Genomic DNA, 24,066 nt, shown 5'->3' on the forward strand with positions numbered 1-24,066 from the left:
CTGTCCTCTGAGCTGCTCTGCCTGACACCAGGTTGCCCTTTTAGCCCCACTTGCTCCCCTCACCTCATCTGTCAAAGGAGTTTTCCTGGAAGGAAGCCTACTCTTGTCACCGAGCCCCATCTGAAGAGGGCTTTGCACCAGCAGAGTGCCCTTGAAGAGCAGAGTGAACGACCCAACAAACCTAAATCTGATCAGGAGAACTGGGCAAAAATACAAAGAGAGGGCAGAGGAAGGGTTATTGAAAGCAGTGGTTCCCATGGCATCCCTTGAATCTGCAGATAAACTTCTTGTGACTTTGCTTCCCTAAAGGATAAAAAAGCCTTGAGCAGTAAGCTGGATGATTTCTAAAAATATGTTTTGCTGGGCAGTCTTTTTTCCAGTCTGGTCTAGTTCATAATTAAAGGAGCATGGTTTGCAGCTAGGAAGCAAAACCCTTTGCTAAATTGTTTGAGGTAGGCACCAATATTTGGGTTTGTTCTGCACCATACCTTGTACACAGCTGGTGTCATGCCGTTAGCAGGAACCTGTCTGCAGGCTGTATCAATCCTGGGGAGGAATGCCTTGTGTATTAATATTTATATCTGTAAGTTGATAATGGCGGTTTTGATTGCCACTCGATTATACATAATACATATGTTTACATAATTAATAACAGCATTAGAAAACATTCACCATTTTACTTAATGATGAACAGATTGATTTTGTGTTTACATAGGTTATTACTTCTTCTCAGTGAAAGCAAGCATTGTCTGCGTGGATGTCAAGCCAGACACCCCTCATTCATTTTCCCGGGAATTTGGGAATGAGCTAAGACTCCAGCGTGGCACCAGCAGAGTAACACACATTGCTCATAGGAAGATATTAAATTACCACTTCTGTTTCCTTCAGGGTAGGTCCCGTTCCTTGTTGGGCTGGAGGTCTGATGCCGCAGGCCAGTGGAGGAGGAACCCCCTGAAGACGTCTGGGTGGGACGGTGGCTACAGGAGGAAGAGGAGCCTCCAGCTGCACGTCCATCTGCAGGACTCTGCCGCGTGGCGTACATGGAGCCCGTGCAGCTGAAGGCAGGGTCGGCAGGATCCACGCTGTACCGCTTCATGTGCATGGGATCGACCAGGTAATCCTCAGGTACGACCGTTTCTGCTCAGCAAGCCAAGAATGACAAAGAAATATCAGTAAAACGGAACTAGAACAGGCTCCATTAACTAAAACGGGCTCCATGTCCAACTTTCTGTACAGACAGCTGGACAGGAGGGACAGACGGAGATCCAGAAGGCATCCTTGTTGAGTATCAGTAAACGATAAAAGGAAGCACAACCACTCCCAAGTCAGTAGAGTCAAACAGAGAAATTTTGACTTGCTGTGACTCGTCCGTGTCATCAATTTAGCGTGATATTCTCCCACCACTGCCTGGTGGGAAGGCAGAGGCAGCTCTCCCTTCCTTCAAGGTGCTCCCTGAACACCACCAAGGCTAGAAGGCTGTGCAGCTATTGTTCTCCCTCCGTCTTTGTTTCAAAAACATGCAATTTGAAAGGAAGAAAGAAGAGCAGGACCACAGGACGGGGGCAGCTTGCAGGTTAATAACGCCTGGCAGGCAATTAGGAAGGAGTGACAGTAATAAACCAAAGTGTTCTGGCTGCAATTATGAAAATTCATCAGAAAATATTCTCGGCTGAAGACATCCATCAGGCCCAATGTTCTGCCAGGAGAAGAGGCTTGATGGCTACGAGCACTCCCAAGTGTCTGCTTGCAAGCAGAGGTGCGTGAATCAGTTTCTCAGATGGGTGCTGGCATCACAGATGATCACAGACCTTTTCTCTGGTCCTTCACCTCTGCATTGCACTTTATGCACTGCACAGGTGGGGTAGGTACAACATTTTGCACAAACAGACCTATTTTACAGACCTATATCCCCCTTGGCTAGGGGTCTGATGGACTCCTGATTGTGCATACTGTCTCTCTAGAGACATCTGAGAAGGGTGAAACTACCCCTGTGGTGTGGCACATCTTCCCTGCCCAAGCTAGCACCCTCCTCCTGAGGTATTGTGTAGCCTTACTGAGTAGCAGGAAGAATTCATGCTGTAATTTATGCCACAAGACCCAAACCCCCTTGCTAATACATGTTGAGGCTGTATATAACAGAGTTTTCCTTTTAAATTACACTTTTGCTGTTTTCCTATGGAAAAAAAAAAAAATCCTTGGTGGCTGCACGCAGTCGTTGATGTTAAACAAACATGATTTAGTCTGACAACTCAAATACACAAAAGTTGCACCATGCCAGCATCCTGGCTTGTGCGTCAAGCTTCTGTAACAGGGTTTCCTGACTTCGCATTCACTTGCTGCTCCCTCTTAAAACTTTGGCCCATTCTGGGCCAAGGCTGGACTCGCTATAAGACAGCCATCAGATCTGAAGAAGAGCTGTAAATGTAAATTTTCTTCACTTTGGGGCACTTGCCTTTGCAACTGCAAATAACTTTCCTTTTATAATGTTTCTTTTCCCCTTAAATAATTTGGATTCTTACTGAGCAAGTTCTAGTATCCTAATGTTTTCTGCTAGGGGTTTCTGAGCTTGATTCTCTCACAAACACAAGCAGGGTGTAATTCAGTTGAATTCAGCGGCATTCAGCTAACATAACACAAGCATGAGAGAGATGGGAATCAGACACTGTGAACCTTTCTCCCTCGCCTCTGACAGATGCCAAAATTGTATAGCAATTGAGCTAAATACCTTGCTTTTCAGACTCCGCCCAGTAAACCAAAGAAAATCCAATCAAGCCTTCTCATTCAAAGGAATTTAATTACTGTGTAGAACACTTGCAATAAAAGCCTCTTATGCATAAAGAAGACAGCTCTTTCTGTAGCATCCTGCCTGCACCGCATGGAATAATTATGCCTCTTGTGAATCATTACCTCTTTATTCCAGGAAAAGAATGCTCTTTTAATATGATTACAATATGAAGAAGATACAGACTATCCAAACAACAAACAGCACATTAAAACAGCCCTGCTAAATAAACAGCATACGGCTTTTATTACTATGGATATAAATGGCTCCTAAATTTGCGAGTGGACACCCGGGATTTTTTACCGATGTCAGACTCTCTCGGTAATCTGTGTAAAGTAAGACCTGTGTGGATGGAGTCTCCTGATGGAAGGACACCCAGGAGTTTTGTATGAGACTAGGATGAGGAACCAGATGCCATAATTTCTGTTCCCCACTCTGCCTAAAACTCTTTTCTTAATCCAGATCAATTTGTTCCACCTGTCCCTGCTTTGGGCTCAATAACTGGAGCAATAACGCCTATTGCCACGGACCAAGTAAACGCATTACTGCTTGAAACATGCCCAAGCTGAAGGTGCTCTGGCAGTTTGAAAAGTGATTTTCACATCATTAGACGAGGGGGAGAAGGAATTGCCTCACACAGCCAGGTTTCTAAGCAAGCCCTTTCAGAGCTCCTGATCTTTAGGTTGACACAAGTAGTCAGCACATTACAAGAGCAACTCACCAGCGTCATCTCCTGCTGACCAAGAGAAGCTCAGGAGCAAAGGCAGTTCACAGGCTGGGAAAAAGAAGACTTTGCATTCAAGTAGGTGTGGCTAAGGGTTTTAATTCACACATTTTTAAAAGGTGCTGCTCAGCTTCTGCGGTCCCTGCTAGTGTGGGCTCCTCCGTAAAACCGCACTAGCTGATGCAAATTGAGCCACCAAGTCTTCTAGCTGGGATGTATCAGTCAATGCTTGGGGCCACCCTCACGTGTAGCTTCATCTGTGGAAAGCCAAGGCTGAGGAATTGCTGTGGCTCTTGCCCAGGCCAAACACCTGGATTTTCTTGGAAACAAAAGCATGTGGTTTGGGGGAGGAGAGGTTATAATGTCTCTCTTCATTTGCCGTTAGGATGTGCTGGGTGGGATGTGGACCACAGCAGTGGAAGTGGGAAGCACCCCCAGGTGTTTCCATCTCAACGTCAACAGAACAGACAAGACTCAAAAATTACTAAAACATAGCATGTTCACCAATATTAGGAAGCTAAGGAGCTTGGAGATAGCATTAAAAAGCCTCAACCAAAAGGAGCTGGAGAGTCTCCCAAGTAATGGAATAGCAGGAAGCTGGAGGATCAATGGGCACAATCTGCTGGGGAGGAGGGATGGTAATATAAAAATCTTGGCATAAAACAGGCTGCCTAGCTGGCAGCCCATGGCCTGTGGCCACGTGTGCACCAAAGCCCTTGGTGAGCCAGCTGCCCCTTGCCTGGCTGTGCTTTACAGGCTGGGCTTCCTGAGAGCCCCCCACCATGGTCCTGAAGGGAAGGCACCCTGGGCTCAAACATACTCCAAAAACACCTCCCATGGATGCAGGGATGACAACTACATCAGCTGCTTACAGTGATGACAACCAGAGAGCCACAGCATGGCTAGGATGGGAAAGGACCTCCAGAGGTGTCCAGCCCCACCTCGCAGTCACCAGTGAGGTGGAACCAGCCTGTTCACAGTGGTGCACAGCAGGACAACAAGAACCGACAGGCAAAGGTTGAATAAGACATTCAGACTGGATGTAAGGAGAAACCTTTTCCCTGTGAAGACAGTGGTGCAGGGGCAGGGGTTGCCCAGAGAGGCTGTGCAGTGTCTTTGGAGGTTTTCTAGATCCAACTGGACGAGGCCCTGAGTACCCTGGTCTGATCCCATAGCTAACCCTGCTTGGTGTCCCTTCGCACCTGAATTATCTTCTGGTCCTAGGATCAACATCTTCACTCAGGTAAGCAGCCACAAAGAGTGGAGAATGACCATGGGGAAGGCTGATGGCCCACAGTCCTTACAGTGGCACGGGAGGCACCAAGAGGGACAGACTCCACTGTCCAGAAGATTTCTGTGTTCGTATTTCTCCTGCTCCCTGTTTGTAAAACACAGAAGCTGCCCAAGCTGCAGCTCAAGCAGTGATGTGTATCAAAATAGCTGCATTTGGTAAGCCCCCAGAAGGCCGTGTAAAGTGCATGGCTTTCACAGATACTAATCCCATTTTGACCAATTAGAGGAAAACATATTTTCTAAGACAATAGAAGAAAACATAACTCTCCATTGAGGTTTAAAATGCAACAGTTTCATAAATCTGTAGCTTAGCCCTTCTGTATTCTGTTGCACTTCTGTATTTTATTTTCTATGTAGTCAGCAGAAGGGCACACGCTACTGAAAAATTAGTATGCGTTGTTTTAAAGCAGGGTTTATGAGAAAGCTGTATTGAGCCTTTGCTTTGAGCACAGTAGTCTCCATTATAACTTTACGCCACCTGAGATGCGCAAGCCATTTTGAATTAGTTTTCCTTTCCAGGAATGGTCCACAGGCAACTGGTCTGAAAAGTGCAAGGTTGTTACGTCTAGCACACCTTAAAATGTAGCAAAGGAGAAGAAAAATAATAATTAAAAAAAAAAAAAAAAGAGGAAGAAAAAAAAAAAAAAACACCTATTTTCTATTTTCCCAATTTAAAAATTCAGGCTTCTTTAGGTGAGATTGTTAAACTAGCAGGCTGCATGTTTCCCAGCCAACCTCCTGAAGATGGGTCAGCAGAAGAACCTGCAGCTCAGTTCCCAGTGCTGCTGCAGCCCTCTGGGGTGACCTTGGCCAGGTTATCCACCACCTTTGGACTACACTTCTCCATCAGCATGAGGAAAAGTAGTTGTTTTGTCTTTCACCTCTGCAACATGGTTAGTCACCCTCTCCTCTCCTCTCCTCTCCTCTCCTCTCCTCTCCTCTCCTCTCCTCTCCTCTCCTCTCCTCTCCTCTCCTCTCCTCTCCTCTCCTCTCCTCTCCTCTCCTCTCCTCTCCTCTCCTCTCCTCTCCTCTCCTCTCCTCTCCTCTCCTCTCCTCTCCTCTCCTCTCCTCTCCTCTCCTCTCCTCTCCTCTCCTCTCCTCTCCTCTCCTCTCCTCTCCTCTCCTCTCCTCTCCTCTCCTCTCCTCTCCTCTCCTCTCCTCTCCATACAGCTCTCCACACCAGTAGCCTCACCCTTTTACTATTTTGCCAGCTATTTTCTCTCTCCCTTTTCTGCTTTCCCTCCTCCTGCCCTGCTGACCTCCATAGCCATTTCCTCCACAGGCATCTCCCTTCTCCCCATATCATCATTTCATTCTTTCCTGACACCTTCTGTGGGTTCCTCCCTCAGCTGCTGCTTGGACAGCAGAGCCTGGGGTCAGGGCAGTGAGCTGGGGCCAGGGGCCCCGTTCACAGTTACCGGGGCACGTCATGTACAGGGGCAGCTGCCACGGGGTACCGCTTGCTCACACTTTGCCCTGGGAGGATGGATGGAGGACAGACAATGCAGTGTTCTACCATCTGTATTAGCTCTAATTAAATTCCCCATTAACTTCTTTTCCTCACAGTCAATATAAAACTTTTCTTTCTCTCTCTCTCTTTCTTTCTTCTCTCTCTCTCTGCCCCCCTCTTCCATTTTTTTTCTCTTGTCTCTTATTCCCAATATTACTTAGTGATGGGCTTTGCCCTCTGACCCTTCCCTGCACCTTTTTAAGTGTTACCATATATTTTCTATAATGGGTTGACCAGATGTGAACTCAATATTTTAAGCTGCATGATATCATAGCTTCCCCAGACCTCTCCTCTCCCCCCGCCAGGGCCAGCTTTGCCTCATCTCCCAGTCATTTTGAGAGGAGCTAACTACAGCAACAAAGTCCCATTGAGAGGCTGCTTGTATGTTTTTATCTTCCCTGCATTTTGTACATCCTGTTCCTGGCTCCAGCTCCCTGCCCAAGGGTGGGTGCCGTGGGGGAGCAGAGGGGACGGTTTTCAGCAGCTGTGGAGAGTCCTGCTGGCCAGCATCATGCATTTAACTCCTGCCCTGGTATTCAGCTTATTGATTTGCCTTTGCCAAGAAGCGGGTAAAAGAGATACAGGTCCTGGCCCAGGAAGTTTCTCACTCCAGTGTTTCTCCAGAGAAACGATCAAATTTCTCTGGTTCTCATTAACAGGCTCTCTAAATATCTGTATTTCTTTTCCTTTAGTTGAGACCGGTGGAAACACAGCCTTATGACCTGTAAAACTCTTCCATCACACCACACAGCCATGTCTTTTTGTCTTTAGTTACAAAGCTTGGCACAAGTGGCCAGACACTTTGGGTCCCTGTAAGCAGTCATCTTCAAGGATGATTTCCAAAAAAACCCTACATTTTTGTCTAATGAGCTCCAGTTATCAAGGGTTAGAAACCCTGCATCTCAGCCTTCATGTACGGACAAGTAAAAATGGGAAAAACACAAAAAGCCAAAGCAGAAATGCAGAAATAACCACTTCAGGTGAGTTTAGCCATCAGTTCAGTCTAGTGCAAGCTGGAGAGGGAGGGAGCAGAGAGATCGGAGCAGTATTTAACAGCGTGAAGATATGGTTCTGAACTGCTATCTTCTATTTTAACATCAGCTCTTAGAAGATTAAAAAAAATAACTTTTTTCTGTGTCTGCCAAGCAGCCTCGCATATTTCCACCCAGTCAGAAATGGACCGTGCGCCTTATCTGCCTTGTAGCTTGGGCCTACATGCATCTATCTGAAGATAAGAGCTTCCTGTGATGGATTAAGACTTTCCAGCTCATCCTGCCTTGATTTATTCTGGGATGACAGCACCATCCCCTTCCTTTTGGCTCCACCGCCTGCCCAGACATGCAGCGCGATGAAAACATGAGGTCACCCCTCAGCAGGCTTTCCCCTGGCGCCTCAGCACCGCTCTGCTGCACGCACCCATACCCTGCACGCCGGGCAAGGACGGGGGAAGCATTCATGGGGGAACTGCATCCATGGGGGAAGAAAGGGGGTACTCGAACAGGAAGATGTAAATAAGCCTTATCCATTTGTAAATGCGCTTTGAACACTGAAACCATGGTCACGCTGTGGGGATAAAACCTGCCATGAATCCCCAAGGGCTCAGTCTGGGGCTTTACTGCACCACACATCACCTCGCCGTGCCCCAGCTGCTAACGTTTTTTTGGGAACTGAAATGCAGAATCCCCCCTCGGGAGAAGCTGCCAGTCAGTTAACGTCAAGAATTGAAATTTTTTAGAGAATTTTTGCAAAAAACGATGTTGTCCTGATTACTAGGAATTCAGCTCAGGCAATTTTTTTCATTATTTAAACAATTTCCCCTGAGTGTTTGCAGCCTAGACAACAGCCACATTGTGTTTAATGCAGTAGAACCAGGAAATGAAACTGGCTGGGAACAGACCAACATGGCTTTATTGTCCAAACCGAGTAAAAAGGTAGAGTAAATTCGCAAGCTAGCTGCTGACAAATAAATTAGATTTAATAATAAAAGGTGCTCGTGTGTATAAATAACCCATAGAGGATTTTTTTTTAAGTGCTTGGGGATGATTGAATAAATATCTTGTGTTGCAATGGAGACATTTTAGTCCCACCTTACAGTGCAGGCAAATTGTTTAAGTACTGAAAACCCGTGAGTGCAGGTGAAGGGATTTCAGTGACATATGGCCCCAGCCTTTAGGAAGTCTTCCTCTGGTCTCCTCCTCCTGATTTCAGACCCACTCCCCCATTCTCCTCCCACCTCCCTCACCTTTATGCTACAACGGCGTGTGCTTCACGGAAAGGAGATTTGTCAGGGTTGCAAGGCTTTGTGTCTTAGCCTAGCAGTAGTTCTGCCCTGGCAGAGGGAGCCGAGAGGCTGCCATCCATCTGTTCTGCCTCCAGCTTCCAGCAGTACCTGGGGCTGCTCCTCTCTCCAGGCAGTTTGTGAAGTACCCTGTATGCTTATAAATCAGCATCGATAAGTCACAAAAAAAAGCTGTGTGTAGAAGAGACTGTACAAAAATGACTGCGTTATTTGGAAATTGCAACACGTTGCGCGCTGGCATTCTCCGCAGATAAAGTGCTGAATGCATTTCTGTTGTTATCTGCACGATGAGTCTCCCTGAATTGTAGGGTTAGCACTGACTTAAAATGTTTAACAGTGATTTTTTGTTTGAAAAACAGATTATTTGAGATATATTATGTGAGATGTCTACAGTGAAGTGCAGCAACTGCAAAATAAGCTGTATTTACCCATTAATCCCTAATAACCTCATCCAGTAATTAGGTAGAGCACGTATAAAGTATGGGCCTGTGCATCTGTCTATACACAGGTGTAAGATCTCCTATAAGGTCTGTGCTTCATTTCTCTCTGCCCAATGCTGCTGCTCAGCTGGACTTTCTGATATTTCTTCTGGGATTTCTTCTGTGGTATAAACACAACACGGCTTGGCCCTAAAGCTTTACTTCCCCTTCACAGATCCACGAAGAAGCCCGCCATAAGCGCTTTATGTACTTTTGTATTCCCCAAACCTGCATCTCCACCTCATTTTCAGTGAGAGGTGGAGATGTCATCCCTTGCCCAGCTCCTAGCAGTGCTCCCATCACCTTGCACCTTACGTTTCTCATTGCTGCCCACAGCCTGCACCGTCCCAACACCAGCACCCAGCTTCATGGACCCCCCCTGCAACTTGCTTCTCATTCTCTCTTAATTGCTTTAATCAGCTCTGAACTCGTTTTGCCAACAGATGAATATTCTTCAGGCAGATGCTGCATGTTGCTACTCTCTGAAAGGCACTTTGATGTACCCTGTATAATTACTGCTAACAAATAAACCCTGGGGAGCACTGTTGATTAAACCGGGACCAAGAGTTTTCGAGAAAAATGGGGTGTTTTATTTCCATGGAAGTGGAAATGCAGTTGTGCTGTGTGGGTTTCCATCTATTCGGTAGCAAAATGGAAAAGGAAAGACTGGAACAGAAGATAGATGAAGACAGATAAAGGAAGAAGAGCCTTTTAAGCTTTTAATCTAAAAGGTTAAAAAAGAGGCTAACGTGGGGGAGGAAAAAAAAACGGAGCTGAAAAAAATAACGAACATCCGAGCAAAATTTAGTAAGCTGCCTGAAAAAAAATAATAAAAAAATCTGTTTTGAAACCTGTGCAGTGAAAACGGCAACTCTCATATCCCCTGCACTGCCAGCGCCGGGCTTTCCATCACCCTGGATGTGACAGCAGCCCTGCAGCAAGGAGCTACACATCCAAATTGCCTGCAGCTTCCATGGGCTAGCAGAGCACACGCTGACGCATTGCACGTGGCTCCCAACAAACCTTACCCAGCACGGCTTGAACCGGCACAAGGTCAGGATCTTGAGGGTCATTTTCTCCTCCCTGGCATTTTTCACTGTCGGTTGTGGCCTGCTACCTGTGCTACACCTATCGATCTGACTGCGCGAAATATGGGTTTAGTGGACAGCAGATATTTGTATCAACATTTTACAAGTTTAGCAATGGAAATTCATGTTTCGGCTTCCACGTGAGCCATTTTAAATGAGACTGGACTCCTTCTTTCAGATATCTCCTAAAGGAATAATACAGCTCTGCAGACATTACCAGCTAAAACACAGTTAAAGATACACCTGAAGCTAAAGCTGAGTTGCAATCACACAATTTGCCTGACTAGGGCTCTAGAAGAGCATCTATGCTTCCTCCACGTGACTGAGCGTGCAAGGCTTGAATTAAATGCTTATACCCAGGGGTGTTTTTGTCTGTAGTGGATATCATCTCATCTATCATGCTTCATGCATTTATGCCCATCATTTCATCCACTTTCCTTACGTATACCCTTTGATAGAGAAAAAAAAAAAAAAAAAAAAAAAAAGGATTTTTTTTCCATTCTCTAAACTCCATTTCATAGCCAAGCTCCCCTCTTCCACCCTGCACAGCTGCTGCCAGGGCCATCTCCAGCACCACCACTTCTTGCACCATGGCCCTGAGAACATCCTAGGCTGGAGACAGAAGGGCTTTTGGGCTTTTCCTTGCCCGCAGCTGGAAGCAGAGTGCTTAACCACCTGGGTTTGAAGGGAGCCTTTCCAAAATGGGGGATTTTCTTCCACTCCTTCAAGACAGTAGAGGTACAGCAGCTGAGAGGGAAGGAGGCTTGCCCTTGGGCTGGCTGCTGGATGGAGATCTGCACACAGCTTCCTTCCTCTGTCTCCACAAAGAGATACAATTTTATAAACTCTGAGGTTCAGAAGGGGCCTTTTCCTTCATTTGGGGGTTAACAAACAGTAATCATAAAGCATAAGGGTCAGAGGTGGTCAGTTTATCCAGTTCTTTCAATTCTGTAGAGTTTGGGCAAATTTTATTAGAGGTAAATTTCATTTCTCCCATCCATCTCTTATCTTTCTTCTTGTCAGGCCAGGATTTACCCCTTGGTGTACTGTTCATTAGTCTTTCTGGGTTTAAAGGGCCCCAAACCAAACTGTATGACCACCCTCAGGACCCCCCAGGACCACCTCCCGACGTCCTCCTTCCTTCACTCTCCTGCCCCACTGCAAACATCAGATCAAATGCCCTGAAGCCCAAAGATTTGATATTGGACTTCACTGTGTCTGGATGACTTGTGCTGTTCCTCTGCTCCTTCTTTAAATGTGACCTTAATATTTTATTTATTGTTTAAAGGATAATGTTCATGGCAGAGGAATATATGAGGCAATAAATGGCCTTTGCAGGTAATTAAACACTGAAGAGAGCCAAAGCTATTGATAGCCATAAAAGCCATCTATTCTGAGTGTGCCGTGAAGCCAGGAGCCCTGTTCCTCATAGCATACAACAAGACAAGATTAAACAAGCCACAGTACTTGGAAAAAAAAAAAAAAAAAAAGACAACATTTTTCTTGCCCTCTCAGGGCTTGAAATTTCTGAGCTGCTGTTTATGTGGTGCTTTGAACAGGAAATATCGATCGTAATAATATGTCGTTTTCTATCACGTTGCTCTTTTTCTTCTGTCAGTTTTAGCAGGGCTTTGCCCGTGGTGGCAAGAATCACTGCCCTCGCTGGACAGACGCTCAAATAAAGGCACAGCAAGGAGGGGGTGACTTACCCATGCAATCAGTGGGAAAGTCCCTGACAAAATCCAGCTCCCCAGTCCCAACCTGATGTCTTGCCTGCTGCTCACGCTCTTACAATGCCTTCCTACAGCACTTCTCAGGCTGTCTTTTGAGTGCTTGCACATAGGAGGAGCCCACCTCCCTACAGAGATAGGACAGAGCTTCTACCTCTTGGTGTGCTTCTGCTCCATTTGGGGCCCTACCTCCAGCCGCTGGCACAAGAAGGGGTGCTCCTCCCCTACAGACAGTGATAAGGAACACCATATGGTATCTTTGGGGTACCCCCTCTCTCACGCACACACGAAGGACAAAGATATATGGTGGCCACAGGAGTCCTTGGACAAAGAAAGACTTGCTGCAGCTACTGCTTACATGCAGCCACGCTCTGCATGTGGCACAACTGTCTAACAGCACAAAATAACCACAGCCCAAGCTTCAGGAAAAGAAAGGACTGACCCAAAGGAGAAAGCAGAAGCTGCTTATCAAGCCTGATGATTCCCACATAAGCCAACACCGCATATATTTCGAGAAACTTGCTTCAGTTTCTCTGCCCAGGATTAGGCTGGCAAGAAGTTTTAGGGCAAACATGGTTTCCTCAGGAAAATAGCGCCCTTACATTGTATAGGTGCATGCCAGCAGTATGTGGGTTCTCCAGAAACATCCTTTTGGCATGCACAGACCCTCACCCCAGGCGCTGGGTGCAGCTCCTGGGCAATGTCAGCTCTTGCTGCAAGTGATCCACGCACACATCCACAAATCCCACCTGGCCTGCGTGCAGCCATTAGCATCTGGCAGCTCCCTGCCCGCAGAGGTGCGTAATGGCTTAGGGGCATGTGCTTCAGGGCAAGGTTAAGAGGTGGCTCCCGAATGGTGTAAGTGGATTAATATGACTGGACACGACGCCGGCCTCGCCTTTCACATCTGTGACTGCACCGAAGTCAGTGCGGGTGTTAAATTCGTTGGTGCACAGAGGCTGAAAGGCACGTGGTTTTAAAAGGAAGAACATCTCGATTACAAGCTGGAGAACTGACACCATGAAAAATGGGGCTGCTTTGCATGGCTTCCCATGGGGCTTTATTACGGCCCTGCACCTTCCACGCGAGACCTATCCCAACAAAGGCTCTGTCGGAGCCGTCTGCATCAAGACCTCCTGCTGTCCTTGGTTGTTGCCAGTACAGGGAACCCCTGTCCCTGCTCTGTGTAGCAGAGGGGCCCCCATGCTGGCCTTGCTGCAGAGAAATGTTGGCTCCTGGGGAGATGGAAAGGAGATTCGGGCAATGCAGCAACACAGAGAGGCTCAAGCTCCTGTGCCTAAACCTGGTGTTACTCCAGCTGTTGTATACAGCCTGTCATTATGAATAGGAATAGTATTTATCTGCCTGTATTTAGCAGCCTCCATGCCTATATCCTGGGGCCCAGTGCAACATTTCCTGCACCTTGCAACCAAGCTGCCCCCCTGCTGTTGTTAGCTCCCTGCTCTGCTGCTGACAAAGTACCGGCGAGAGCAGCAGCCAGGCTGGGAGGAGCTGTGAGGTGTGTGTGATAGCAGGACCTGGCTCTCAGCACTCCCTTCCCAGAAACCTGGACGTCTCTGAATGCTATTTCAAACATGAGAAAGGAAAAAACAAAAGATAAAAACCTAAACTGCTGTAGAAATGCTAAGTGCAAGCCAAAACAGTAATCTACAATCAGTGTCTCTTGTGATGCGGGACTAAAGTACACCGGCTTGCTAGCTGTTCCTGTGTCTCCTTCAGCTATTTCCCAAGACTCATTTTCCACTCTACCACAGTACTGCTGACAGCAGAGCTAAAAAAGCCTGGGAGCCCCACTTTGTGCTCCATCCCACTCCCAGGTGAGGGGAAGGAGCCCAGGCCAGCACGTGCCCTGCCAAAGGCTGCCCCAGCCCACGCTGCCTCCAGGAGGGCCAGTGACTGCCCCCAGCAGTGGGACAGCCTTGGGGTTAAGGCCTTTCCCTGCATTTACATCCCCTGCCTGCTCTGGGACCAAGATAATGCTCTGCCCCTTCCTCAGGAGCTGGGCAGAGCCAGTGTGAATGGTGCCAGGGGTATCTGCAGTGAAATCATGTAGGAGGAGATGCAGAGTGTAATAGCCATGGTAAAAACTCCACCGATGGAGCTGCCTTCCATCACACACAGCATAGCAAAACCAAAAGCAAAAGCAAATACAAATGTAAATGCAAATGCCAGGCCTGCTGGAAGTCACTCACTCTGTGCTACTGAAATCCCTTAGCCTCTCAGAAATATTTGGGTTGCTGCAAATGACCTAGTCTAGAGGAAAACAATATTGCTTTTCAGTGTGCATTCCTGTGTTTCCTCCCTTACATTTAAGAGTGGCAGCTGGATTTCTTTGCACAAAAAGGAGGTTTGTGCACTGTGTGCACACCCTACTCTTGGCTTTGGTGTGTAAAGCACACCTGCCGTTCTTCCTGGCAAACAAACTGTGGATAATAATTGTGGACACGAAACCACCCTTCTCTCAGCTGCCAGCATACATGTATAGTTGGGTGTATGAGAGAGAGAACGTGCTCCCCAAGTGCCCACATCACCACTAAAGAAAGAGAAGGCACAATAATTTAAGTTGGGGTGAGGCCTGCCAGTGAAGCAGAGGCTCAGGGCCTTATCTTTGCACCTTTCTTTCAGTCCCCTTGAGACTTCTACCCCAGGGCTAGATACGGTTGAGGAGGCGAGAAGTTACTGGCAGAAACAAGGACAGTGGGACCACGTGAGCCTTGTTTCCTTGGGAAAATAAATAAATATAATAATAAAAGAGGCAAAGGAATACAAAATACTCAGAGAAGTATCCCTGTCACTTCTGGGGCTCCTCAACACAGTGGTTCTCAGATGAAAGCCTCTGTAGCCAACCAGGAAAAATGCTGCAGATCCACTTGTCTCCCTCTGGAAACATCCCATGGGGACCTGCAGTTCTCCAGCATATGCAGGACAGGGCCAAAAGGAGAGAGTCATCTCTTCAGCCCCATTGAACCCTGAGCACAAGTAGATCAGGCAGCCTACCTGCCTCCATCCGTCTGTTCTCGTACACCTCCGGGGTTCCTGGCGCGGTGCTGTACTGCTGGAAGGGCTGGTTGCTGAAGAGGTTGTCACACAGGAGGCTGCGACAGAGCTTCTTCAGGAAGCGCAGGACATACCCAATGCTGTTCACTGCTAGCAGGCTCAGGAGATGCTGCTTCCCCTCGAAAGAAGCTGAGACTGGAGAGCAAGCGAGAGCAATTCAGTACCCAGCAATGCATGGATGGGGGTTGTTTGAGAGCAGGGAAAAAGATTTCATACCAGTATTTGTCTGAATGTCTTATTTTACTCAGTTACCCCACCTGAAGTACAAAACAAACCAGAGGAGCTTAAGGACCTGAGTTCACATGAATCACATTACCTTCCCCCAGAGAGATGCAGCCAGGCATTGGCAGCAGTGCAAGAATATCTAATCCATGCATCCAACTGAATTACAGTGAATTACAAAACAAAAACAAAACCAACCAAACAAAAAGATTACAATGCAATACCCACGGTTTTAAAAGAAAATGGGGAGACAGGAACTAAAGATGTCTGTGAACAAAATAGTGGGGTTTTACTGAAAAGAGGTCTGCCAGACTAAATCAGGGGCCTTTATTTAGTGATATAATTGCATTATAGAAAACAGAAGGGTGGTAGTTGTGGTCATTAAAGTATGAGGAATCTTTTGTTAAACTAGAAATGATTGTTTGTGAGTCAGGAGAAGACAAGAGGCTGTGCCAGCAGGAGAGCCTTCGTCCTGGGGGGGAACTGACAGTGGTCCATGCTGGCACAAGACCAAGAGAGACAAGGGAGTGTTAATTCCTGGTGAAGCCTAAAGTGCACTTGTAGGCATCATTCTGGTTATCTGGGCTCAAGAAATGTGAATTGGTGCTTGCAGAGGTGCACAGGCAGGCCACAGCGATGTTCAGGTAACAGAAAGTTTCCCTGTGGCACTGCTGCCAGCACCATCTCTGCTACGTGGTGCTGTGGGGAGACCCCTGCAGCCAGGACTCTTTTCACCAAGAGCAATCTTCCTCGTGTTGTAGAGGACCTGAAAGTAGCTCTGTGCTTCAGCCGAGCAGGATGAGGACTGCTCTCTAGAAATACATCTAGGGTTGAACCCAAGGGTGAGAGCAGAGCAATTAAAATTCCTGGACAAAGCTGACAGCTGGGAGGGAGCTGCAATCTCAGAGCCCTACCACGGCCAGAGGGCCATCACACCTACTGGACGGTGACTAGAAGAGGTGAGAAGTTTGCAATCATGTTGGCCAGGTGCTTTTAGCTCAGGTACCTGAGGCTGGGCCAGCTTAGATGAACTGAGACCAAAGTATCTGCCAGGCTTGGTGCACAATGTGTCTCTCCTGCTTGAAATTAAAACCATATACACAGCACAGAACCAAGAAAAAAAAAATGCACTGAATTACTTCAATCTCATGTTTCTGTGAACAAATCTGGATCATTCTCAGAGTATTCTGAATGTCCCTTAGGGAAGGCACACCTGTGGTTAGAGAGCTCAAAAGAGAATTAAAGGAGAGGGAGGAAGCGGTCTGGATGTGCTGCTCCCACACAGGACACGGACCCTGCACGTAGACTGGTGGGGCATGGCTTGAATCAATCACAGCAGCTCTTCAGAGAGCATTGCTCCCACACTCCCGTCATTTCACTTCCACTGCATCCCCACAGTGCTGTGACACGAACCTCCTGATGTCATTAAAAAAAGAAGTTTACGTTCAGTTTGAGAGCCACGCCAGGTGACTCGGCGTGGGACACGAGAGACCGTCTTGACAAAGAGAGGAGCATCACTCTGGGACAACGAGAAGGTCCTGGGAAATTCTCTCCGGTTGCTCTAACATGTTTCTGTAGCGCTGCTCTGCAGGAGGCTGCTGCAGGACTCCTGCAATTCCTGCAGCTGGGAGCAGACCTGGTTCATGGCCTGCAGCAGTAGGACACACCAGCAGCTGAATCTTGTGCAAGCTTTCCTGCAGAGCACCATGTAGCTTTCACGTGGGCTTGCTCATCACTGTACAGCTGCATGCAACGCTCAGCTACTGGAGGGGCCTGAGGCTCCCAGGCTTTCCTTGTAGGAGAGGTGCTCCCATCATTTGATCATTTTTGTGGCTTTTTTGGACTCTCTTTGGTATGCCCAGGTCTCTCTTGTACTGGAGGGCCCAGAGCTGGGCACAGTGCTCCAGGTGTGTCCTCATCAATGATGAATTTAGCAGAAGGACCACCTCTCTTGACCTGCTGGTGATACTTTACCTAACGCAGCCAAGAATACCATCAGCTTTCTTATCAGCAAGGACACGCTGCTGGCTCTTGTTCAGCTTGGTGTCCACCAGGAACTGCAGAGCTGCTTTTCATCTGTGTGGTCCCCAGCATGTCCTGCTACCTGGGGTTTTTCCTCTCCACATGCAGCACTTCTCCTTGCTGAACTCCATGAGGTTCCTGTCAGCCCATTTCTCCAGCCTGCCAAGGCTACTCTGGGTGGCTACGCGTCCCTCTGGTGAGTCAGCCGTTCCCCTCAGCTTTGTGTCACCCACAAATTTACCGAGGGTGCACTCTACCCCATCATCCACATCATTAATGAAGACGTTAAACAGGACCAGACCCCATACTGACCCCTGGGGTTCTCCACTCATTACTGGCCTCCCAACCCCTGTACACAAACACTGTACCTGGCACCATCTCGCCTCCATAGCCCGGCTTGATGAGCGAGAAGACAGCCTTCTGCTGGAGGGCGCAGTCGATACAAGCCTGGACAGCCTGCTGCAGGACCGTGGAAGGCCTCTCGGGCCCAAAGTGCTCCGGCAGTTGCTGCACTTTTTTTCGGTCGAGGTAGGGCCCCAGACTGGCTTGCTTGTTGACGTAAATGCAGACTGCGGGCACAAAACACCAACACGGTTATTACAAAACGGCCCTGAGAGCATCCCTTGCTGCTGCTGCCCGTGATGCAGCTGTGGTTTCTGGAGGGTGATTTCTGGGGGGCTATGCCCTGCTGCAGTGCCATGCCATGGCCTGTGGCAGCTTCCCGACCCTCCACATCCATCCCAGCACCCTGCGTGCTGCTGAGGGAAGCAGCACATTGCCTGCAGCCCAAACCCCTCCGGGAACCACAGCTGGGTGACAGTGCCACACACAAGGGACTCAGGATGGTGCATGAGGTCTGTGCAGGCAGTTTTGCTCCACGCCATCAGGCCTGCCTGCAATAGCCAAAAAATCAGCAGTCTCCTCTTGCTCACATGAACTTATTTAAGCCTGGCCAAAGCTAACTGCGTCTCAGAGGCATGGAGATAATATTGTGGTAACTACAGGCTACCAAGACACAGCCTGAAGTCAGGCTAAAGTGAGACATATTATAATAGCTGCCTGAGTGCGCTGGAGCTGTCATCTCTCAGACAATATAACATTATCCTCTGACAGAAATCAGATATGTGACTAAAAAACATCAAGCGGTGCGGAGGACATGATGACAGCTGCGTAAAGTTGGAAATAATTTACAGTTTGCATCACCGTAATGAAAATCTACTGCGACTGTCACAGCACGCTCTGCCACCACATCTCTCACCGAGCAGCAGAAGGGGCTCAGACAGTGTATCCTAGGTACACGGGGGCACAATAGTGATCATACTTAACATTACACGGCACTTTACACCTTCAGAGCACCGAGCAAACCCAGGGACAGCACACCTAGCACGCACGGGTCACAGGGGGCTGTCAGGACGAAGCTCTCCTGGTGTGCCATCACATCAAGCCCCACCAAATTTGCAAAAAACAGCTTGGCCCTGCCTCCATCACCTTCATCCTTGCTCTGGCTGCAGCCTTCAGGCACCAAGCGCATCTCTCAGCGCAATGTGAAATGCCACTCGGCTAGCATTTGCCAAGCACTTTGCCGCCTTTGGATGCTAAGGGACAAATGAGAATAAAATATATTATTATCGTCGTTGTCGCCACGCTTAGTATCGTTTTGCCACCAGAGCAGATGGAAAACTTCTCCTCTGTGCATCCCAGCTAAGAAATAATGGGATTTATATGTTTAGTTTAGAATGTAATGTTAGCTAATTCATTTCTCTGCTGAAATCTCGGGGTAAATCAACTGTCTTGTTGATTTTCTTCTCATTTACGTCAATTTAAAAGCACTGACTTATGTTCCTTCTGGTATATTCTAAAATAAGCAAAAACAAAACAACAACAACAACAAAGCCTACCACCAGAAGTGACCAGGTCTGCTGTTGCTGTGAGCCTCTGGGGTTTAGGTGCTGGTTAACCCTGCCTCTGCCCGCCTTCTCCCATAGAGGTAACAGATGCTCCCCGTCCTGTCGTTGCGACACAGCTGATGGGATGAGTGTCAGGAATAAACTGGTAATATTTATGGGATGCTGACATCCACATTTCAAGAGGAATGGGTCCAAGGTCTGTACTGAACTTGACACATAGCTGTCAGAACACAGTCCTGCAGGACACGTCTGCTTTGTGCGACTGGCCATCAGTCTAATCGGGAAAAATCCAATTTTCATGAGCTCTGCTCGCTCTGGAAAACACAGCAGCTGGCTGACAGCCTGTGGGACCTGCTCACCCTCTTGCCGTGGTGCCTGTGAGCCTGCATACCTGTGAGAGCCTGTGGGGCAGCTGAGTTGGGGATGGTTGCTGCGTCCTGAGGGATCGAGCTAACATCAGGCTCCGGCGTGCTTCTCGGCGGAGAGATTGCTAAGGGAGTCATCAGAACACGAGACTTCAGCTGCAAAAAATAACCGGGGGGGGGGGGGGGGTAACAAAAACATACACCAGGTATTCCAGTTTTGCTCTGCACGTGTTGCTCCCTGGGAGCTCCCACCCATGAGCAGTTTGCCACAGCATCCCCTTCTGTAGGAGCTCTGCCCTTGGGAGGATGCTGGAGCCCACAGCCTGGCTGATTTGCAGCAGGCAGCGATGCCTTCAGCTGTGGGATGCAAATATGATGCCACCCACGGGGTAGTTATTTACACCTGAGCAAATTGGGTGTAACACTCTAACAAATCAGAGCAACAGCATTTTACAGCCCGTTTCATGTGGGTGTAAATAATTCCCCCACGACTCCGAACGGGGCAGACCTGGGGTCTTTATCCACGTCATAATTCAGGGCTAAATTCTGCTCTTGCTTACAGAGGTGTAAATCTTGTGTAGATCCAGCGACACCACGAGGCTACTTGGGGCTGGCACCCGTGTAAATAACCTCAGACCGTGGTCCACAGTGTGCTGCTACCCAGTAGTAAATACAAACTGCTGCACCATTACAGTAATCTTTGTGACAGGCAGCCCAGCTTGGAGAAGTAAAACACAGTGGGAATTTACAGCACGGCATCACCACGTATTTTAGGTAGAAATTAAGGCAGACCATTAGCTGCAGACCCAAACCTCTAGCAAGTTCTGGTGGAGAGTAGAGGTTATTTTGGTTAAAGATTTATGTTGTTCGTGATTTATGGTTGCAGCTGTGTAAAACAAGCATCACTGCTTCAGTGTAAGCAAAAGCAGAAAGCTGGGGAATGGAGAGGGAAGACTGCTGGACCCAGTGTCACCCAAGAGAGATTTTTGTCATTAAATCTTTGGGATTTTGGACTATTCCCCAGGTCCAAAAGCAAGAGCTTCATTAAGATAGGATTGAGGGTCTCTCTTGCTTTCAGTAGCACGGTAGCATGTACGGGGATGGTACCTCTCAAAGCAAACAAAAATGCTGTCTTTGTTGAGTTACATGTGATTTTTGCCTGCCAGATCTCTACCAAGACCTTCTTAAACTTGCTGCTTTATAAAGTAGCCACAGACTATAATTTCCTTCAGAGCATCCTCTGTGGAAAGGTGGGCACAGTAAGCCTGGGTGGAAATAAAGGTTTCATTTTCCTATGGTGAAACGAGTAAACGCAGGGAAATTTTGGGTAGCCCTTATGCTAGGCTTCTGGTCTCGATTTTGCTTGTACACATCTATATGCACATAATAAACATATGTATCTGCATATGTGTTTACGCATAGCACACACACATTTCTACAAGTACATACATCTGTATATAGATAGATATACACTTGTACATGCATATAAATAAATATATCAATATGCACACACACCCCCACGGATAACAGGTCCTGGGCACCTCTGGCTGTGTGCTGCCCGTCGGGCAGAGGTTTGCCAGCCTCCATCAGGCAGCTTCCTCCACCTGCTCCTCAGCTCTCGGAGGCACAGGCAGGCTTGTGTTCAAGAGCAAACAAACAGAGGGGAAGACTTGTGTAAGCTCCCCAGCTTGGAAGCCCCTTCTTGGCAGTTTGCTGGTGTAGCGAGCAATTTACTGCAAACTTAATTGCAACAGTATGTACTCTACAGCCTCTTGATACAGAGATAAATGCCATTTTTATTAGGAGTAGCAGACGATGTGCCTTCCTTCGATCAAAATAAAACAATGCCTGATTACGGGAGATGGTGCAGCAGCAAATATGGCTTAAATATCTTCTGGACACCAAAATTCAGAGGAGACCCTGTGTATCACTAAGCGCATATCTCCAGCTATTTACTTCAAAGTTTTCTTTTTCTTGGACTGACTCTTCTCTATCAAAAAGCCAACCCAATCCACCAGCTGACTGAGAGCTTGGCAGTAGAAAGCACAGACACACAGAAGTGAAAAAAGTGGTGAAGTATAGAAAAAGGGAGAGTGAGGAGACAGAGCAAATCTGCCAGAGCGCTATGGGAAGTCCTCACAGTAAGGCATTTGAATCAGCTTTTGAATAACAAATGCCGTAAGTTTTAATATGTACAACATGAAATAAAAAAGGCACTTGCTCTAAAACAAGACATACAAGCAGAGCCCTGTCATACAGACCTTCTACCATGGAAAAGAGACCAGAGGAAGCAGAAACAAGATGTACCATGATGCAACCTGCCCTGGTACTTTTCTTAAACCATGTAGACCACGGATCTTCATGGCTCCAAGTTCCTGTGCACTGGTTGTCCCTTGTCCTGACTGCAGGACAAGGCTGGGGCCCACCCTGTGCCCACCAGCCTCTCTCCTTCCAGCCAGGAGGGCAGAGGCACCTCCTTCTCACCTTTTCTTCATGTCACACGATAGCTTCCTTCACCACAGCAGCTGGTGCAGGGGAGTGTGCACGCAGCCTCCCACGTCCCCAAAGTGTTCAGCAGTGAGCGAGGCAGGTAGCCTTGAGGGGAGCGTATGAAACCTTGAAATTCAAGACCGCCTCATAGGATGGATGAATTGCTTGCAGGTGGTCTGTGCAGTCTTAATCCCAGCATCTCCCAGTCCCGAGTGCTTGTTTGTCACCATTAATTGTGACTTCTATCTTTCCCCTATGGGCACTGCCCTCTAACACCGCTCACACCCCACAGCCAGGCGGCTCTGGGGGTGCAGGGAGCACAGCACATCCTCCCCTCCTGCAGCTGCAGCAGCCCCAGCTGCCAGCTCCAGCTGCTTCCAGCCAGGGCAGCAATCCCAGCCCGTCCACCAAGCTATCCTGGGGCTGCCGGCATGGACCTCTTCCTGATGAGATTCAGAGAGTCAGAAAAAATACTGCGTTTAGGGAAAATGTAGTGGTTTACGGCAGATAGCTCAGCATCAGGGACAAAATGATTTTTTTTTTTTTTTGGAAAAGCAGCTGATGAAATTTTATAACCGAAGCTGTGAAAAAATAAAGAGGAGAGTGGGGAAAAGGTCTCTGCTCTGTGGTGAAGAGTGATGAAATGTCAGTTTAGGAAGACACAGATATTTGCTTTAATATCAATGAAAACTGACAATGGGTCATCTGGCTATAAAGAGCATGTGATTATAAATGTCTGTTATTCACATCTCAGTCAAAATAAATTTAAATCTCGGCTGTAAATTCCTAGTTTGCTAAAAATTCAGAAGTATTTTTCCATCTGCTCTGTAATAATTCAGCTATCTGGTTGCTATAAAGAATTTGGTTGTCTGCCATTTGGGCATGGATTCATTTTTTAAAATGCGTCTAAGTCTCCTGGTATCTGAAAGTCATACAATTAGCGAGCTAATTAAATCAAGCTCGAGTTACCCATCAAAAAATGCAATCTTTGACTTGTGCTCTGGCAGTGCTTTTCATGGAGAGCGGTTCACTTCGGCCGAGCGCACTCTGCACAAAGGCTCCTCTCAGAAAAACGTTGCTTGGGCGTACCAATCCTGCAACGCAAATAAATAACACGGGGCCAGATGCCTCGGATGTTACAGATCACAAGTGTCAGCTTCAGAAACCTCAGCCATCAATTATAAAAGCACGCCTTGCTTCTAGCTGCCACTCACCGGGAAATAACATCATCCCCCCAGTGATGCCCGGCTGACTGGACACTGGTCCGAAGCAGCAAATGTGAGCCTGAATTTTAGCTTCTCCTGTGTACAGATGTGTGCTGGGTGGTGAAAACACTTTCTCACACTTTTTTCAAGTTACAGATCAGTTGTAAATGCGGGTAGAAGAAATGGGGGGCAGCAGGACACTCAAGGGACACGAAGGCTGGGGTCTGCTGAGACTCCTCATGCGAGGACACCATGAGATTTGGCAAATCACTTAATCATCTCAGGGACTCAATTTCACCACCTCTCCAAAGTGTTATTATCTCAGACGTGGATGGTTTTGATCTAAAGAGCCTACAAGTGACCCAGCAATACTGATAATAGCTTAAATTACTAGGAGGAGCAGCTAACTGAAGTAAATCAAGTCAGATGTTTCCATCCCAGGTTATTAACCTCATCCTGAAGTGAAAAATAATGTCTTGATAAGTACTTCCATACCCCACATTTTACAAAACACCAGAGCAATTGCCCCCATCTTTGCTTGGACATGTGGTTCTCTTTTGGGCTGCTGCTGGGCAGTTTTGGGGTAATCCAAAGAGGGATACTGAGCCTGCTCCTGGGGCAGCTCCGCTTCACCACCATCACTTTCCTCTGACACCTGGCAGAGACTGCTTTGCATCTGTCGCTGTTCCTGGTGAAAACCAGGAGTGTGCACTGCAAACACGCACTGTGCACCTACCTGGTGGTGGAAAGGGATGGAAAATAACATAGCGATTTACTGGCAGCAGGGCATCTCGCTCAAACACAGCTCTTTTTCACTCCCTGGAGTAAATTCCCCTCCTACAGCATCACAGTTCTGTCTTCCCACGGGCTGA

General features: G+C 47.6%; 1 protein-coding gene across 1 annotated transcript in view; it reads right to left on the minus strand.

Moving 5' to 3' along the window:
* SCML4 (Scm polycomb group protein like 4) overlaps positions 1 to 24,066 on the minus strand; it is a gene marked incomplete at both ends in the record, with an annotated part of 35,558 nt that overhangs the window by 11,056 nt on the left and 436 nt on the right. Inside the window, 4 exons of the mRNA XM_084284437.1 lie at positions 871 to 1,137; positions 14,924 to 15,118; positions 17,596 to 17,796; positions 19,526 to 19,655. Of these exons, the coding sequence (XP_084140563.1) occupies positions 871 to 1,137; positions 14,924 to 15,118; positions 17,596 to 17,796; positions 19,526 to 19,655 (793 nt within the window). The remainder of the gene's footprint in view (positions 1 to 870; positions 1,138 to 14,923; positions 15,119 to 17,595; positions 17,797 to 19,525; positions 19,656 to 24,066) is intronic.

This window comes from Netta rufina (genome assembly GCF_964035555.1).
Source record: "Netta rufina genome assembly, chromosome: 3".
Taxonomy (NCBI): domain Eukaryota; kingdom Metazoa; phylum Chordata; class Aves; order Anseriformes; family Anatidae; genus Netta; species Netta rufina.